At 35.0% G+C, this 19,986-nt stretch overlaps 1 protein-coding gene across 1 annotated transcript in view; it reads left to right on the top strand.

The window, feature by feature from the left end:
- Positions 1-19,986, top strand: part of LOC126888840 (phosphoglucomutase) — a 106,323-nt gene that overhangs the window by 75,537 nt on the left and 10,800 nt on the right. The window contains exon 8 of the mRNA XM_050657265.1: positions 13,268-13,378. Coding sequence (XP_050513222.1) covers positions 13,268-13,378 — 111 coding nt within the window. The remainder of the gene's footprint in view (positions 1-13,267; positions 13,379-19,986) is intronic.

Below are 19,986 nucleotides of genomic sequence, written 5' to 3'. Positions count from 1 at the left end.
TATAACGAGTGATCCACAATTATTGGGATCAAAGCTAGCCGTGCCAAAAATTACGTATGTCTTTGTTTTAATTTGAATTTATATCATTGGTTTATCAATTAATTTTGATTAACATTATAAAACATAAAAAATCAGTCAAAACCGTTAACACAGAGCTTTAATCAAAAATAAAAAGAATTAACAAAATTATAAGTAACAATAATAAATAAAATCAAACAAGATGCTGTATATATTATCCACCACCATCTCTACATAACCTAACTTTTCTTGTTAAGTTGACGTACACTGCAAAGTTGACGTAAACTGGAAAGTATATCTGAATTAAGAATAGACATGCACTGTAAGTCGTTCAGAGCCACCTATGGTGACAATAATTTTGGATCACACGTTAGCTTTGTTTAACAATAAAAAAATTAATTTTTAGCAATGCAAATAATCAAAACCGATAGAATTTGACTTGAATTTTCCAATGCAGTAAGCAGAATTGCTATTTTATTTTTTAATCAAAAGTTATTTGGGTTCAAAAATTGCAATTTTTCGATTTTTTTAAAGTTTAACCGCGTTTATATCAAAAACTATGCATTTTACCCAATTATTTATTGCACCCAAAAAATACAACTAAATGTTTTGTTTTGCAAAAAATCGCTGTTATTTAATTCCTCAAGTTCTTTGTTTATAGCAATCTTATTGACATTCGGATCAACTGTTACCCAAAAAATTCGTGTTCTACCGATTTAATCTTCGGATTTTTATTGAATTTAAGAAAAGTTACAGGGATATATCTATTTTTCGTATGATATTTTCCGTAGTGCTTTATCAAATATTACATGTCACTATCTTGCAAGGCAGATTCAGACGGCAGACGTCACAATTACGATGTAGACCAGGCTGTATCTTCACCCCCGTTAGGTAAATTATTCTGACTCGATTTTTTTGCACAAACTTATTTAAAAAGAGGTCTTTATAACAAATCCACAGGCTGCCGGGAGGTACCGCGGTCGTAAAATTGTTTAAACAATTTTTTAAACAAATTCAAAAAAAATTTTACACTGCACAATTTTTTTTAGATTCTTTTAGTCATTCTGAGGAGAAAAGGTCTGTTGTGATTTTTCTCTAAAATTGATTGTTGTCGAGTTGATTTAAAAAATTTTTTTTTATTTTTTTATTTAAATTTATGTGTCTCGGCTGCAATGGCCATTGACACAAACAGTATTGGTTATACAATAGTTAATTACAATGAGGACTTAAAATTAATTATTATAACAGTTAATTTCTAAATCTTAAATAACTTTAGGTAAAAATTATGACAGAAATATTGGGAGTACAATTATTAGATACTATAGAGACTTACAACTAATTATTACAATAATTATTAATTATGGATTATAGTGATTAATTATTAATCACTAAATTTTGAATAATAGGTAGAGATTATAAAGACAAAAGATCATATTGTGTTAAATAATCGAATGTCTTTCAAGAAACTAATTAGGTTATGAAGTTGATCGGACGAGTTTAAAATATCTTTAATATTTGGCTTAAGTTTATGTCGATTTCTTTGAGTCACATACTGAGGACACTCAATAAGGATGTGTTTCACGCTCAAAACACTACAGCAAATTTGACAATTAGGCTTCGGTTCAGACTTCATTAAGTATTCGTGTGTGTATCGGGTATGTACAATTCTCAACCTTCGAATGACTGCTTTTTCTTTTCTAGTCATAGTTGGGAGTTCAAATATATTGACAGTCTGCCGGATCTCGTGTAATGTGTTTTTGATTGTGTTCCAGTGGATTTGCCAAGATATATGTTGTTGCTGCTTAAACATCTGCTTCAAGTCACTACAGATTTGAACATGTACTTTTGAGTGCTGACCATTTAGGGTAGAGGCTACTTTGGCGACGTGATCTGCTTTTTCATTACCGGGGATGCCGATATGGGATGGTACCCAGATGATAGTAACAACTACGCCTTGAGAGGCAAGTGTACTATATATGTTATGGATTTCATGAACTAAAGGATGTTGAACATATAAACTTTTTATGGAGAAGAGTGATGATAAGGAATCTGTGCATATTGCTTGGTTTTTACTATCGATTTCTAAGGATTTAAAAGCTTCTAATATCGCGTATAATTCACCAGTATATACGCTGCATACATCTGGTAATAAAAATGATTTTATTGTCTTATCAACTGTGGTAACAGCACATCCAGTTCCTATTTCACTTTTGGAAGCATCTGTGTATAAAATTTTTTGGAATTGGTTCTTTTCTATGATTTCTTCAAAGTATTGTCTTATTAAAATGCTCGGAGTTTCGTGTTTGTTATAGGCCAACAAAGAAGTATTTAAATGTAGGATTGATCTGCTCCAAGGAGGGGTAGTTGGAATTGGATATGGAAGTGTTTTGGTAAGATCGATGGCATTTCTTAAGGTTGATTTCTGGATTTCAATAATTGATTGGATCGTTCTCGGTAAATCCGAGAGGGGCTTTGAATTTATTAGACGATAGACGGGGTTAGATGGATTTGCAGATACTGTAGCAAAGTAAGATTGTAGGAGATACTCTCGTCGAATCCAGAGGGGTGGCTCATTAGCCTCGCAATAAAGGCTCTCTACAGGACTAGATTTGAAGGCGCCTAAACAGAGACGAATGGAAGTATTATGCACAGAGTTGAGTAACTTTAAGTCAGACTTTGACGCAGACATGTAAATGAAACTACCGTAGTCCAGTTTAGAGCGAATTAAGGCTCTATAGATATTAAGTAAAATGCTTTCGTCTGCACCCCAAGTATACTGTGACAGTGCCTTGATTATATTAAGCCTCTTCATTGCATTTCCTTTTAGTTTGTTAATATGCTATTTCCAAGTTAGTCTACTATCAAAAGTTAAACCAAGTATTTTGTAGTGTGTTACAGTTTGCAATGGAATTTCGTTGAGATATACAATAGGATTTTGGTTACAAGGTCTTCTGCTAAATCGAATTAATTTTGATTTGGAAGGTGATAGTATTAATCCTGTGTTTTTAGCCCATTCGTTAAGTTGATTTACGGCGGTTTGCAGTACTTTACATGTGGCGGTTGTATTTTTTCCTTGACAATATAGAATAAGATCATCCGCATACATTACATATTTGACTGGTAGACAAACACTCGAACATATGTCATTTATTGCGAGAATAAGCAAGGTTGTACTGAGTACGGAACCTTGTGGGACTCCATTATTTTGCGGGTATGTTGCAGATATTTCACCGTTTACTTTTACCTTGAAAGTCCTTTTTTTTAAAAAGTTTTGTATGAAGAAATAAATATTGCCTGTAATATTATATTGAAGAAGCTTTTGAAGAATGGCTCGTCGTGAAATGCTATCGAAGGCTCCTTCTATATCAAAAGCACTAGCGATAACATCTTGTTTATTCGAAAAGGCGGTAGCTATTTGTGTTTGCAGTAACACTAAATTATCAAGTGTAGAACGGTGGCGTCTGAAACCAGATTGGGCTTCGTTAATTATAGCATATTTTTCTAGAAGCCAGGTTAATCTTGAGTTTATCATTTTCTCGAGAAGTTTGCATGACGAGCAGGTTAGTGAAATTGGCCTATATGATTTTGGCAGATTGGAAGGTTGATCAGGTTTTTTTATTGGTATGATGATTGATTCGCGCCATATGCGAGGAAATTTCTTAGTAAGCCATATTCTATTGTACAGATTTAGAAGTTTTGCAAGGCTGGAATTAGATAATTTTTTTAAAAATATGTATGGAATATTATCTGGCCCGGCAGTGGAGTTTTTACAAGACGCTAGAGCTACTGTTAATTCTTCTAGTGTAAAAGGAAGGTTGATAGCGGCTATATCATGTCTACTAATTTGAGGAGTGTGAGAAGTTAACGGATTTTGCTCATTTAAACTTTGGTTATGCTCGAGTTCATATCTAAATTTCAGTGCGAAACTTTCAGCCATAATATGCGAAATTGTTTGGTTATCTGTAATTACTTTTCCTTCCCGTGTAATTGCTGGGATTTTTGGTGAAGATTTCTGTCCTTTCATTTGTCTTATTTTTGTCCACACTTGTGTTGGAGAAGTATCACTGATAAGAGTGGAAACAAAATTTTGCCAGGAATCTTTTTTACTTTTTTTAACAACATATTTAGCTTTAGCTTTTAGTCTTTTGAAGCAAATCAGGCTTTCTTGACTTCTCTTTCTTCGATATCTGTTAAGAGCAGATTTACATTCTTGCATTATTTGTTCGCATTCTGGATTCCACCATGGTACAGCCTTTTTAGAGGGGCATATTGTTATTTTCTGAACATGAGTTTCTGCAGCCATGATAATGCAATTATTAAAAAGAGTTATTGTCTCGTCTATATCTTCAGACCCTTGTACTAAGGATAGTAAGTTTTCGGCACTACTTTTGAAATGATTCCAGTCTGCTTTAGCAATATTCCACTTAGTGACGGGGCAATATTTTTTATGACTATTTGTTATGACTATCGGGAAATGATTACTATCGTATAGGCTGTCTAACGTATACCATGAGAGTGAATCAGCTAACTTGGGATCACATATACTTAAGTCAATAGAGGAGTAACTCCCTGATGCGATATTAAAATATGTGTTAGCTCCACTGTTCATCAAACAAGCATTATTGCAACTCAATACGGTTTCTATGATTTTTCCTCTTCCGAAAGTTTTCTTGGAGCCCCACATAGTATTATGGGCGTTAAAGTCTCCGACTAGTATAAATGGGCTAGGTAGTTGGCGGACTAAATCATCTAACTCGGTTTCAGAGAGGTTATAGTTAGGTGGAATATAAATACTGCATATAGTTATTTTATCTGGACACCAGATGGTTACTGCTATAGCCTCCAAATTAGTGGTTAGGATATGATGTAAAGAAAATAAATCGTTAGACACGAAAATAGAGGTTCCTCCACTTGCTCTAGTAAATGTTGTTCGAAGAAAATGGTAACCTTCAAAGTTTTTAAGCTCTCGTTTATGAGAGTGTTTAAAATTAGTTTCTTGAAAGCAAATGATATCGGCTTCTGTATTGTTGATTAACTGTTGTATGCGTTCTAAGCGAGGGTAAAACCCATCGCAATTCCACTGAACTAGCGTGAAAGTAATGGCTTTAGGTAGTTAAGGAAGAGTCTGAGAGATAATCGTTATCATTATTGGTTGATTGAGATGCTGTACTTTCCGTTTCTGTGTTGTCTATATTTAACTGTTTTTTAATATTCTTAGAGACTCTTGTGAATCTATTTTTCGTTGTTCTGTCTTCAAGTGAGGGGTATATTTTTCTCATATCGTCAAGGAGTGCCTGGACATTTTGAGTGAACTCCTGTGCTTCGTGCAATGGGTTATCACTGCCGAATGTATTTTCTAGGAAGGCCAGAAAATTTTCAACAGGAAGGGAAAATGAGTCTGGATTTTCTTGAAAAAGATTTTGGATAGTGTGAATTGTGGAATTAGTTAATTTAGACTTATCGGGAGAGTCTTTCTTAGATCTTTTGGCTTTATGCTTAGTGGGAACAATTACATCTGGTGAGGGCATTTCATTGATTTTAGTGGGTGTATTTTTAGAAGTTTGTGTTTCTAAAGAGCTTGTATCACTGATGTCCGAACGACTTCGTTTCTGACTGGTGGATGGGGGAATAAAATCATTATTTGAGGTTATGGAAGTAATGGGAACATCGACTGTATTTATTTGTTGACTAAGATCTATATTATTTGTTGGGTTTGATAGTGTGTCATTATTTGATATTTGGGAAGTGGGGATGGGTTCAGTAGGAAACGATTGTTCATTTAGGGAAAGATTTCTAGGAGGATTTTGACAATTATTTGCTGTGTGATTTTGTTGTTTGCATAGAAAACATACCATTTTATCCGTAGAGAGGAATATTCTGTGAGAGTTGTTGTCAAAAGGGATTATTATTGAAGTTTGGAGCTCAAAGTTTTCTGTGGATGGAGTGACATATACTTGTCTTCTGAAACTCATAATATGGGTAAATACATCACCGGGGATTCCAGCTTTTAAATATGACACTGGTGACGCGAGTTGTAGACCAAGATCCTTGAGATGTTTCTCTATGATGTCGTGTGGAATTGATGGACAAGCGTTGGAGATTATAAGCCTTTTAGCTGGGGTTACTAATCTCCGTACTGGTAGTTCATCTGTATTTATTTTAATTGTAGGATGTTCAGTAATAATTTGATCAACAAGTTCAGAATTTGTTAGGTAGATACAGATTCTATTATTGGAAATTCTTGAGGCGAAGCAGATGTTTTTCGGATTAACAATATTACCTATGGCTATAGTCTATATGGCTATATATATAGTCTAGTAGTACTAAATTTGGTTCTGCATGGATTAAAATAGCTTCGGTCTTCTTCGGATACCTAGGACGTGCTTTAATCATTGTAGCGGTTGCATATGAACTAGTAAGATTACTTGAAGAATTGGGTATAGACATGGTGTTGCTAACAGTGGGGGAACATTGATTTAAATTGTTACTCATGTAGTCAAAATTAACTCGAATTTGTTTATATTAACGCTTTGGTTGTCTGGAAATAAGCGACAACTTGGAATACATCACTGCAATACTGGTTGCCTAACCGTTTGGGGCCAGAGAGCAACCGTGGAAATCTATTGACAGTTTCACACTGAAAGTGTTTAAGTTGGAAGATTATTACGTAAAAAAGGTCTTACTGACTGAAGCTACAGCTTGTTCTTGATAATCAACACTTAACACAATTGTTATTAGTCACTGTTTGAGCGAAAAATAGTTTTAATAACTAGTATTTACAGTAATAATTACAAATTACGGCACCAATTTACAGATCGATACATACACGTTCTGACGTTAGTTTGACAGTGATTTAAAATTTGAAAAAGGCGAAAATAACCGTTTTCGAGGCTTAATACCCGGTTAAAAGAAATTATTATGAAAGCCAGAAATGTGTGTCATTAATTTATTACTAAACTGTTATTTTTAATTATTATCGATGAGTGCTAAGAGCGTATTGAGGCGGCCGTCAATGTGAGTGCGAGTAAGATGCACCATTGAACTGCCGGCATGGTGCATCTCTTTCGCACTCACCATTGACGGCCGCCTAATACGCGCTTAGCGCTGACTGTTAATAATTAAAAATAACAGCTTAATAATAAAATAATGACAAAAATTTCTTCAGGATCGTGTAGGGGGCTTTAACCTTTGATTTAGTTACTTTCTGACTTTCATAATAATAATTTTTAACCGAGTTATTAACTCTTGAAAATGGCCTTTTTCGCGTTTTCAAATTTTAAATCGCATATAAGTCGAAACTATCAATTTTAGAGAAAAATATTAAGATAACTTGTTTGCTTTTTTGCTAAAAACGACCCAAATAATCTAAAAATATTTGTCCAAAGTGAAAATATTGATTCTCTTTAATTTGTTTAAAAAAATTGTTTAAACAATTTTCCGACCACGGCACATCCCGGCACCCTGTGAATTTGTTATAAGGACCTCTTTTTGAGTAAGTTTGTGCAAAGAAACGAATCGAAATAATTTACCTAACGGGGGCGACGATACAGCCTGGTCTAATGAGGTCCCGATCAATCGGAAGGAATCGTTTCACCATTATTCATTCAGTATCTGCAAGGTGTTAGTATTAGGTGTCAGGTATTAGGTTAATTCATATTTATTCCCACGAGGGAATGCGTTTAAATGCCACAAACCCGACCAGTGTAAACCAACCCTATTCAAAGTGCGTCAAAAATATAAACCTCAACATCGCCACATATAATGCTCGGTCGCTCTCTACCGAAGAAAGGTTCGAAGAAATGGAGGAAGAACTTTCAAAAGTGAATTGGGATATTGTGGGTATCAGCGAAGTTAGAAAAAAAGGAGAGAATCTTATCTCACTCCCATCAGGCCATCTGTGGTACTACAAAGGAGAAGAGGAATCGACAGTCGGAGGAGTCGGCTTCTTTGTTCACAAAAGAATTGCGAACAGAATTGTATCAATAAACCAAATATCAACAAGGGTGGTCTACTTAAACATCAAAATGAGCACCAGATATATCCTAAAGTTCATTCAAGTATACGCACCTACTACAGGCCATTCAGATGAAGAAGTCCAAATATTCTACGACCAAATATCCTGTGCAATCAAGGAAAATCCTGGCCACTTCTTAATAATAGGCGGTGATTTCAACGCCAAAATAGGTACCAAGGAAGACCCCTCTGAAATAATATTGGGAAATTTTGGAAGCGAAGGCAGAAATGATAGAGGCAAACAACTGTTAACTTTTCTTTTGGAAAACAATCTCTATCAAATGAACAGCTTCTTTAAAAAGAAAAATCACAGAAGATGGACCTGGGAAAGTCCAGATGGAAAAACAAGGAACGAAATCGACTATTTCTTAACAAATAAAAAAGAATTATTTAAAGACGTAAATGTGTTAACCAGTTCAGCACAAGCAGTGATCACAGGTTAGTAAGAGGTAAAATAACGATATCGATCGAAAAGGAAAGACTCAAAATGATAAATAAGAAACACACAAAGAAATGGGTAAAACCAACTAATATTCAGGAGTTCGAAAAATATATTAATGATACATTGAAAGATACAACAACAACAGACATTAATATACTGAACAAGCAAATAATCACCACAATACAACAGGCTCAAACTAAATACTGTCCAACAAACCAAAAAGATGAAAAACTAAGTCAACCTACTAAAACCCTTATAGAACTAAGACGACAGATGAAAGGAGATACAAGTTCCAGCAAAGAAGCGCTAAATCAAATAAATAAGACTATCACAAAGTCAATAAGAAAAGACATAAGAAACTACAATGTAGAAAAAACAAAACAAGCAATAGAGCAAAATAAGAACATGAAAGTTTTGAAGAACGTAAGCGTACAAAAAGGAAAAATAGAAATCAACAAACTAAGAAACAGAACTGGAAAAGAAACTACAAACAGAGATGAAATATTAACAATAGTCGAAGAGTTCTACACAGAGTTATACAAATCAAGAAAAAAAGATGACAATGCGCAACCTCCAATTACAGTAAAAACTGGGGTATTAAATCAAGGATCGGATTTAATGCCCGATATAACAAAATCAGAAATCAAAGAGGCTCTGAAGAAAATGAAAAATAATCGAACCCAGGTGAAGATGGAATAGTATCAGAAGCACTAAAAATTGGAGGAAATATACTACTTGAAAAAATTAAACAACTTTTCAATATCTGCCTTCACAACGCCAATATTCCAACAGACTGGAACAACGCTACTATGATTCTATTACACAAAGCAGGAGACAAAGCCAATTTAGAGAATTACAGACCGATTAGCCTCCTCAGCCATTTATATAAGTTATTTACGCGAATAATAGTTAAGAGAATGGATAGAAAGTTAGAGACTTATCAACCAAGAGAACAGGCAGGATTCCGAAAAAATTACGGAACAAATGACCATCTACAAAGTATAAAAACCCTGATAGAGAAAGTAGTGGAATACAATAAACCCCTAGTTCTACTTTTTATCGATTTTCATAAAGCCTTTGACACAGTTGAACTTAGCAAAATATTACAGGCGCTTAAAGAATGCAGGCTAGATTATAGGTATACAAAATTATTACACAAAATATACTTACAGGCAACAACCACTGTCAAATTACATACTAACAGTAATCGCATAAAAATAGAACGGGGGGTTAGACATGGAGACCCAATGTCACCTAAACTTTTTAATACGGTCTTAGAACATGCTTTCAAGAGTTTGGATTGGATGACAAAGGGAATAAAAATAGATGGAGAATACCTAAACAACTTACGTTTCGCCGATGATATAGTCATAGTAGCTGAGGACCTAGGTATGGCAAGGGAGATGGTACAAGAACTCGTTGTAGCTACAGAAAATGTAGGTTTAAATATAAACATCTCGAAAACAAAAATAATGAAAAATTTGGTACCCAACCAGAACATCAGTATTGGTGGGAAGGAAATAGAACTCGTAGATAGATATAAATACCTGGGACATGAAATTACGATTGGCAGGGATAACCAGACTCATGAGCTGAAGAGAAGAATCGGTCTTGGGTGGGCAGCATTTGGAAAACTGAGAGAAACTTTTAAAAGTGAGTTACCCACATGTCTAAAGAGAAAGGTATTCGATCAGTGCGTCCTCCCAGTCTTGACGTACGGATCAGAAACACTTACCTTAACTAAAGCCTCGGCTACCAAACTAAGAGTCACGCAGAGAAGAATGGAGCGGTCAATGTTAGGAATAACTCTGCGAGACAAAATCAGAAACGAAGAAATCAGGAGAAGAACAAAGGTGACTGACGTCATCGAGAGGATAGCCAGGTTGAAGTGGAGATGGGCAGGACACGTAGCCAGAATGACAGATGGGCGATGGACGAAGAGGTTATTGGAATGGAGGCCAAGAGAAGACAAGAGAAGCGTCGGTCGACCGCCTACAAGATGGACTGACGACTTAAGAAAGGTAAATAAAAACTGGATGAGGGCGGCGCAGGATAGATGGGGTTGGAAACGAGGGGAGGAGGCCTATGTTCAGCAGTGGACTTTTGAGGCTGGATGATGATGATGATTAGGTTAATGTTAGTATTAGGTGATATTTAGACAGATCTTTTTTGCGCTTCTCACGATTACTTAGATCATGCCGTCAAAAAAGTTATCATAATTGATGTTTGCTGTATCTTCTTCTCGCATTCAACGTTTCTGTGGAGGTTGCTGACCAACAGGGCTATTGCACTTTCCTAACTACTGCTCGGAATAATTCGACCGATGTCAATCCGAACTATTCACGAAGGTTTCGCAGCCAAGAAATTTTCTACGTCCCTCGCTTTTTCATCCAACTATCTTTGCTTTTATTATGAGCTGTAAAAACTTATATATTTTGCATCTGGACTAAGTCAAGTTTTCTTTCTTTTTTTTTCAAGTTTTTTTCTTTGTAATAAATATTCAGTCTTTTCAGCACTGCCTGATTTGTGACCTTTGTTGAAAATTCTGATATGTATCATTCGTAGGAAAACTTTTAATACATGACTTATTAACCTTATAAGCCGGTAATCACCACAATAGGGAACTTGAATAAAATTTTAAATTCGAAAAAAATGTTATAAATCACAACAGAACATAATTTAAAACATGTATCAAAGATAAAAAAAGTTTTGTTTGTCTTTCGTTTGGCCCCTAAAGACGATTAAAAATTCAAATTATACTAGCCAGCCCAAAACGCGTCGTGACGTCATCCGGGTATGTTTTTACATTCTGAACCAACAAAGTAAACAAAATTGTATATAATTTTAAATTAGACATTATAGACGTCATGCGTCAGTATAAAATACAGTTATGTGACGTTACAATTGTTTTTGATCGTTTGAACTACTCATAGAAAATTTGTACTTTTACAAAATGGTTTTATTTTCCATAGTAAACCTTCTATAAGGTTTCCTTCAATAACTATATCAAACTCCAATCTCAACAAACTGGTATATATTATTACAACGACATACGATAAATGGCATTAGAATATAAATATTTTTCCTTTATTCCGCGACGACGAGCTGGCCAAATACCCAAGTAGATGGAGGCCAGTAAACTAAAGAAGAAGAAGAAGAATAGACCTAAATATAACCATATAGTTAAACTATGTGACGTCACGGGTCGTTTGAACTATTTTAAAATACAGAAGACTTTAAATTTGTACTTCTAAGTTAATATGAGTTTTTGAAGCGTGAAATTTTGGAAATCTCATTTTTATACAAAACTGAACATTATTATGTAGTAAAAAAAAACAATGTGTGTGTACTTTGTACGCACGTAAGAAGATATTCTTCTATTATATAGGTAATTTCAACGAAGTAAATATACTTAACAGGTTATTTGTATTTTATTTAAAAATTAAACAAACTTTCTTATCTACCACTTTCAAAATTTTTTTATTAAAACAACCAAAAATAAAAAAAATATATGAATCGCCCAGGATTTGAACCCGCGTCATTCCAATCACGGAGCTAACGCCCTACCAACTACACCAGCGAGGTCCTTCTAATTGACATGTAACTTTCGGATATAATTACACAACACGGCGACAAGTAGTGTAAAAATGTTATGTAGTGTAATAGCTATTTGTATAACAAGGGAGGAAAGTGCTACTTTTCCTCCCGAGAATGAAGTTTACTGCCCGACGCGTAGCGGAGGGCAGTAATCATTCAAGGGAGGAAAAGGAACTTTACTCCCATGTTATACATATGGTTTTTCCACCTTCCTCAAATAACAAGTCATTTTTTCATTTTACTTAATTTATTTATGTAACTAACCAACAAAATTTATTAGAACTAAAACTAACAAGTAGGTACAATATAACTGTCAACTGTCAAATATGAGTTAAATTATTAATGTAAACATTGTTAAATCAGAATAACGATTTACTGTTTTTTACCATTCTGCAAAATACAGAGTGTTTTTAAATAAACGTTAAAATGTATAGTTACCTACGTAATAGAAAATAGTTATAAAAACATATACGTTAAATACGTTATATTTCATGAATTAAATATCATGACGTCACTTTTACTTTTCCTCCCTAGGGAGGAAAAGTACAACTTTGCTCCCTACAATCAGGTCCGGAAAAGTATACTTTCGGTAGAGGTAGGTGGAAAAATAATTATTTTACTACAGAGAAACACAAATCCAAAGACACAAGAATTATAATAAATAATACATTTACTAAAAACACTAATATATTCTTTTAATGACTTATTTGCACGGATACAGATACATAAATACCTATCCTGAAAGATTAGCAAGGAACTACATACTGTGTGCGCAGGCGCGCAGATTTATGTACAATTTTACCCTCAATCGAATCGCGCCTAAAGAAGAATATCTTCGAAAATGTGTAAGTTTCCTATTGGTAGGACTGGACTTCCTTGGGATGGTGGCAAAGGTAGAAATGAGCTATTCTTTTGGAATTATTTCAGTTCTATATGTACAATTGAACAGGTCCACCAAAACAGATATAGCTGTTTCGTCAAGTATTCTTAACAGTTCAAAATAAATCTCAAAAGATATCACGATCGTCCTAATAGATTTACGAAGTTGTATAACTAGTCCCTGTCAAATCATTACACCATCCATCTAGCATCTTAGCACCATTTATACGAATATGATAACATTACGCTTGAGTTGAAGTTCAGAGAATTATTTTTAATGTACATATCTAAATTGACGGATATTGATGTATTTTTAAGGGTCGCTGAGAAATTGGGTAAGGAAATGTTTGAAGTTCCAACTGGTTGGAAGTACTTTGGCAATTTAATGGATGCTGGAAGGATATCCCTTTGTGGAGAAGAAAGTTTTGGGTAAGTTATTACAAATTTTAACACATTTATATCAATTTAAGTCCAAAAAAACTCAATAACTTACAAGTGTCATAAATTCGAATTGTATTAATAATTATCGCTTATACAGGATTTACACTCAGTCCTATTGGACAGGGAAATGCGCAGCGTAAGTGTGTAAATAGGTCACGCACTCTGCCACTGCTCATGCAGCTGCCATTGCACGGCGCTCCTCAAATTGTCGGTTTTTTGGGACGGAAGTCAAAGGAGAGGCAGCGCGAATGTGAGTGAATATGCAAATTCAGCCACTTTTGCTCACTTGCCGCCAGCATTTGAGTGTTAGAGGAAGTATTGTGTTTCGTCGTTTCTAGGACAACTAAGTACTTACTTGCTTCTATTATTCTGTTGTAATGAAACTACCCTATTAACCCGGGAACAGTCGCGCTCACTTCTGTCACGTAAGCAGTCGCGCGATTGGATTAAATCTAACAATATGAATTTAAATACGAGTTTCATACGTCAAATAAACGTCAATACTTAAATATAATTTTTCAAAGTTCTCTGAAAAATTGTTGGTTTTTAGCATTGATTGGGGATTTGAAAGCTAAATATTTTGCAAGGAAGAATGTAACAACTGAAGATATTGCTAATAGTTGTATTCCTGTCCGTATTGGTGTAATTAAGATAAAACCAGTGAAAATCCGGAGAAGTCAGGTGAGATCTTTTGAGATCCTTTTTTTCCTTTCCAATTTGCGAAAGGGTTTGTGGGTACTCTCACATATTGTGTTGTGGTCTTGGTAACCAGGACTTCACACATTATGAACAACACACAACCAACTACATCTACACAAAACACCCCTAATTCCATCCCAAAATCTTATGTCGCTGCCACACTCTCCAGGCCTCCTCCCCCTTCGTTTCCTAAAATGGAACAAGCTGTTGTCATGCATTCCATTCCAAATACCGTTTTGTTTGAATATATTAAAGCCATTGGTGAAATAGTTCAGCCAAAAAATATTACTTTTGCGTCTCGCATTCCGAACAATCGAATTTGCATTTTTCTCACGTCGACCGACATCGTTGATAAACTATTGAAAAATACACCACATATCACAATTAATTCCACCATCGCCCCTATCCGCAGGCTAATTTCTCCAGCCAAAAGAATCCTTATTTCTAATGTATGTCCTTCCATCCCGCATTCACTGATAGAACAGTCTCTAAAAGACATTGGCTTACAGCTAGCAGCACCTGTTACTTTTGTTAAATGCGGAACATCGGATGATCAATATGCTCATATCATGAGTTTTCGTAGGGTTACATTTGTTTTCCCTGACAAGGAGGACTTCGAGGTGCAAACTTCTCTGCTAATCAATCATGAAAATACTTCCTCAAGAATATTTGTATCCACTGACAGGCTAGAGTGTTTTCATTGTAAAATTACGGGACACACCGCGGATTCTTGCCCTAAAGTCCCCAGTGGACCAGACCACACACTTATTTCGGCTAATGCTTCTCCCTTATCTTCACTTTCAGCTGACTCTTTAACTACATCAAAAGAACTTCCTTCTTCAGAAATTGAATCCATCCCCGTTAACGACACACCTTCCTCGACTGCCATTACGGACCTATTCATCCCTCCTCCAACTAATACAAAACCCATATTGACTCTAGGACAAAAAAGAGGACACTCTAATGATAGTTCTCCTGATACTCCTACCATTCTCTCTCCCTCCATTGCTCTTTCCCAATCAACTTCTTTAACCCCTCCGTTATTCACGATGCCAGCCAAACCAGCCAACAAAAAGTCAAAATCTAATCATCGATCAGATTATTCAATGGGGCCTGATTGTATTTCTTGTATAGAAAAAGTTTACAAAGATAATCCGGCTAATTTTACACTTAATTCAACTCAACTTATTGCTTTTCTTGAGAATTCTTTTGGATGTCCGACGCCACTACAAGAAGCTCAAAAATTTTCCTCTGACATAGATGGCATTCAAAACGACTTATCTCAGCTCTACACAGCTACAAAGGAACGATCACTAAAAAACCGTATCACCAGAATCTTGAAAAAATTAAGACAACATTCTTCCTTCGCTAAATCACAGGACTGTATAAGTGCCTCTTCCGATAATCCTTCTGATGTTGAATCTAATTACAGCACTCATAATGAATAGTTATCCTTTCAAGCTAATTCAATGGAATTGTGATGGGTTCTTCCCTAGGCTGGAGAGAATAAAACACCTAACATCACAATTTAAACCTAACATTATATGTCTGCAAGAAACCAATGCTAAGAATTCCAAACTTCCTCATTTAAAACACTTCGAGGGGTACCACTATATAAGGACTAATTGCATAAGAGCCAGTGGAGGCACCTCTATCTTTATTTCTTCTGATATTTTCTCATCACATCTTCCACTCTCTTCTAAATTAGAAGCCATAGCTGTAACTTGCTGGTGTCCGAATAAACTTACAATATGTAATTTATACATTCCTCCCAACTACCCTCTCAAAGAGGAAGAGCTGGTAAACTTAATCTTTGAACTTCCTAGCCCCTACATACTTGTTGGGGACTTCAATGCTCATAATGTGCTGTGGGGTTCCAACCACACATTTGCTAGAGGTAAAATTTTTGAAAATGTTATTAATTGCTCGGGTACATGTCTGTTAAACACGGGCTCTCATACTCACTTTAATATTTCTACTGGTACCTTCTCCAACATTGATCTAAGCTTTAGTGACCCAAAATTAGCTCCTACATTAACATGGCATACATCTGATGATCTCCACGACAGCAATCATTTCCCAATCTTTATAACCAACTCAGATACATCAAATTCTCAAATATTGACTAAAAGTTTTTGGCGCTTAAATAATTGTAATTGGTCTGATTATATTAGTGAAACTGATTATTGCCTACCTAAACTCACTCTAACTGATAACATTGATATGGACGTCACCCAATACGCAAACACAATTCGCCTTGCTGCTGAAGCACATATTGGAAAATCAGTCATTTCAGCTGAACGAAAAAGTGTCCCATGGTGGAATTCCTCTTGCGAAAACGCTGTGGAGCAGCAAAAATCTGCTCTAAAAATTTACAGCAGAAACAAATGTCAGGAGAACCTTATTGCACTTAAAAAAACAAGAGCGAAATCTAGATACATTATTAAATTAAGTAAGAAAACTTCATGGAGACAATATATCTCCTCCATAAATGAAAATAGTAGCCCAAGCCAAGTTTGGAAAAAAATTGGACAAATACAGGGCAAAAAAACTAATCTTAAGATCTCCAATCTCCTTTTTAATCAAAAGGTTATCATTGATAATAAGGAGATAGCCAAAGTTCTGGCAGAAAACTTTAAAGAAAAGTTTCACAACAAATCTGGGCCTAACCCTGTATCCTCTACTCTTCCTTCACCCTTTCCTTATTCTTCTCCAGTTTCACAAGATATCAATTATCTGAATTCTCCTATAACAAATTCCGAATTAAAATCTGCACTCAAATCCTGTAAAAACACAGCTGCTGGCCCTGATGACCTTCCATACATATTCTTAAAGAAATTGTCATCTTCATGTCTATACAAACTTCTCGAGATATATAATAAAATATGGATTTTCCACAAATTCCCGAATGAATGGCGAACGTCAATAATATTACCAATCAAAAAAAAAGATCTACCTGCCTCTGTCCCTGATTCTTATAGGCCTATATCCCTTACCTGTACCATGTGTAAAATACTTGAAAAAATTATCAATAAACGTCTTATGTGGTATCTCGACAAACACAAAATTATTCCTAAAGAACAATCTGGCTTTAGACGACACAGATCCACTCGTGACAATCTTGTCCTTCTACAAAGTGACATCGCCAACTCAATAAATGAAAAGTATGAAGTAACGGCTGTCGTTTTTGACATAAAAGGAGCATTTGACACGATTAATCGACAAGCTATAATCGCCAAGTTAAAGCAGCATAATATCACCGGAAATATATTTTATTTTATACAAAATTTTTTGTCTCAAACGACGTTCAAAGTTTCTGTAAATGGTGTATTCTCTTCTGTTTATACTCAAACCAATGGCACCCCTCAAGGTTCAGTGTTAAGCCCTACCTTATTTAACCTCGGCATAAGTGATCTTTGTTTTAATTTACCATCTCCTACTAAATATGTAGCTTATGCAGATGATTTAATATTATATTGTCACGGTCGTTCAGCTTCCACTAGTTCTAAAATTTTGCAAGCGGCCATAAACATAGTAATCTCTCGGACCCACTCTTTGGGACTAACTTTATCCCTCACAAAATCCAAAGTTATTAAATTTAGTAGACGGCCTCCAATGCCCCCTACACCTCTATTTATAAATGATTCACTTCTTCCCGTAGTTGATCATTGTAAAATACTGGGATTGACGTTTGACTCTCGCCTCTCTTGGAAGCAACATATTCTCAATTTAAAAAGTGCATGCCACAAAAGATTAAACATTCTTAAAACACTGTCTCACTATCACTGGGGTGCTGATGAAAAGTCGCTCCTTAAAGTATATAAAGCACTAATTCGCTCTAAATTAGATTATGGTAGTATTTATAATTATTTATTATATTATATATTATAATGATTTATTTCGAATGTCACTTATAAATGTTTAAATTGTAAAAATTATAGTAAAAATGGATAAAACACCTTCAAAAAGTCATGATAATTATCATAGAAAACGAAGTCCGCCCGAAAAATCCCATCAGAAATTTTTCGGAATCCTTTCTTGAATTTTATAAGAGTTTCGAAGGTCCCATAAACAAAATTTAACAGTAAATGAATTAGTGAGAAGAGGAGCCCAAATTTGAAGACAGATGAGCGAAAATATTTGATTCCTTTTTGTAAACTTTAAGCTAAATTAATGTAGTTTAATATAATCAAAATTTAACCCTCACGCACAAGTTGAAGTCCTTGTGACAAACAACTTCAGTGAGAAACTGAGTTTATTTATAATGTTATTATTTGCTAAAAATAAACTCTATTATTATTATTATTATTATTATATTATTGCTTATATGTCTGCTTCAAAAAGAGATCTGGATTCCTTAAACTCTATCCATAACACAGCCCTTCGACTATGTCTAGGTGCATTTCGTTCCAGTCCATCTGAAAGTGTCTACTGTGAAGCCGGTGAGCCTCCTCTCTGGATTAGACGGCAATATCTTCTTCTTTCCTATGCTGCATCTGTCTCTTCTAATCCCCTTAATCCTGTATACCGTTTATTCACAACAACCTATACCACCCCTTCACCAATAATAAAACCTATATTTTCTATATTGTCCACAATAACAAGCGACATCAATTTTAGACTGACAAATCCCATCCCCTTTCATCGAATTCCTCCTTGGATTATGCAGACCCCTCAAACTAACACAAATTTAACAAAATTCAATAAATATGAAACTCCTAAAGAACTCATGATAAAAGCTTTTTTTGAAATTATACACAATAACCACTTTGATCAAGTAATATACACCGATGCTTCCAAAAGTGATTTAGGGGTTGGCTGTTCAGTCACCTCTCAAAACAATCTCATTTGTGCTTCTTTTATTCCTCTTCTGTGCAGCGTACATACTGGAGAATTATATAGTAGCTTACAGGCTGTTAAGAATATTAACCTCTCGAATATAAATGTTGCCATTTGTACAGACTCTCTAGCTTCAATTTTATGCATTCAGGAATTATTTACCGATCATCCTCTTGTCCAAAATATCCATCATTGTTACTACCACCTTTCTACCTTAAACACTAAGATTACATTTATATGGATTCCGTCTCACATTGGTATACCTGGCAATGAACTTGCAGATCATCACGCTAAAACGGCTTCAACAGATACCACGTCAACAACCCACATCCAAATTTGTAAAGATTTGAAAACAGAAGCGTACAAATTCACATGGAGATTATGGCAAACCCACTGGAGTTCCTTAAATACATCTTTACGTGCAATCCTGCCCTCAGTATATAAGCCACTTTACACTGGCCCCACAGGACTCTCTAGACAAGACCTTAGAAATATAAGAAGAATCCGTATAGGCCACACCAAACTTACTCACGGCTTCCTGATGTCATCAGATATCCGGCCTATCTGTTTAACATGCCAGTGCCAACTTACCGTGAACCACATTATTACCGAATGTCATCAGTTCAGTGTAGTAAGACAACAGCTCAAACTAAAACCGCAGCTATGTGACATTCTAAGTGATACCAACCAATTAGACAGAGTTCTTCAGTTTTTAAAAAAAATATCATTGTATCATAAACTTTAATTTTTTTTTATGACATAACTTGTTAATGCTCTTTAATTATACCTCTTGTAATCTTGTTTGTAATCGTCCCGTGCGAGTGGCCATAGTTGCCGAGCACGTTAATGTAAATAAAAAAAAATACGAGTTTAAAACAAATTTTTATTTTATATTATTTTTATTTACTTATATTTTAAAAATATCTATTTCTAACTATTTTAAAACTAATTTTTTTCCCACCAAAGCCATAAATTCCACAAAAAAAATAAAAAAAAATACGTACGCATTACTACAATTTTCCTCGAGGCACTTGAGGACATCTCGAGGAAATTTATGT

The sequence above is a fragment of the Diabrotica virgifera genome, chromosome 7 (assembly GCF_917563875.1).
Source record: "Diabrotica virgifera virgifera chromosome 7, PGI_DIABVI_V3a".
Classification (NCBI taxonomy): Eukaryota; Metazoa; Arthropoda; class Insecta; order Coleoptera; family Chrysomelidae; genus Diabrotica; species Diabrotica virgifera.
The sequence above is the reverse complement of the archived record's forward strand: the minus strand, read 5'-3'. Positions and strand labels throughout refer to the sequence as shown.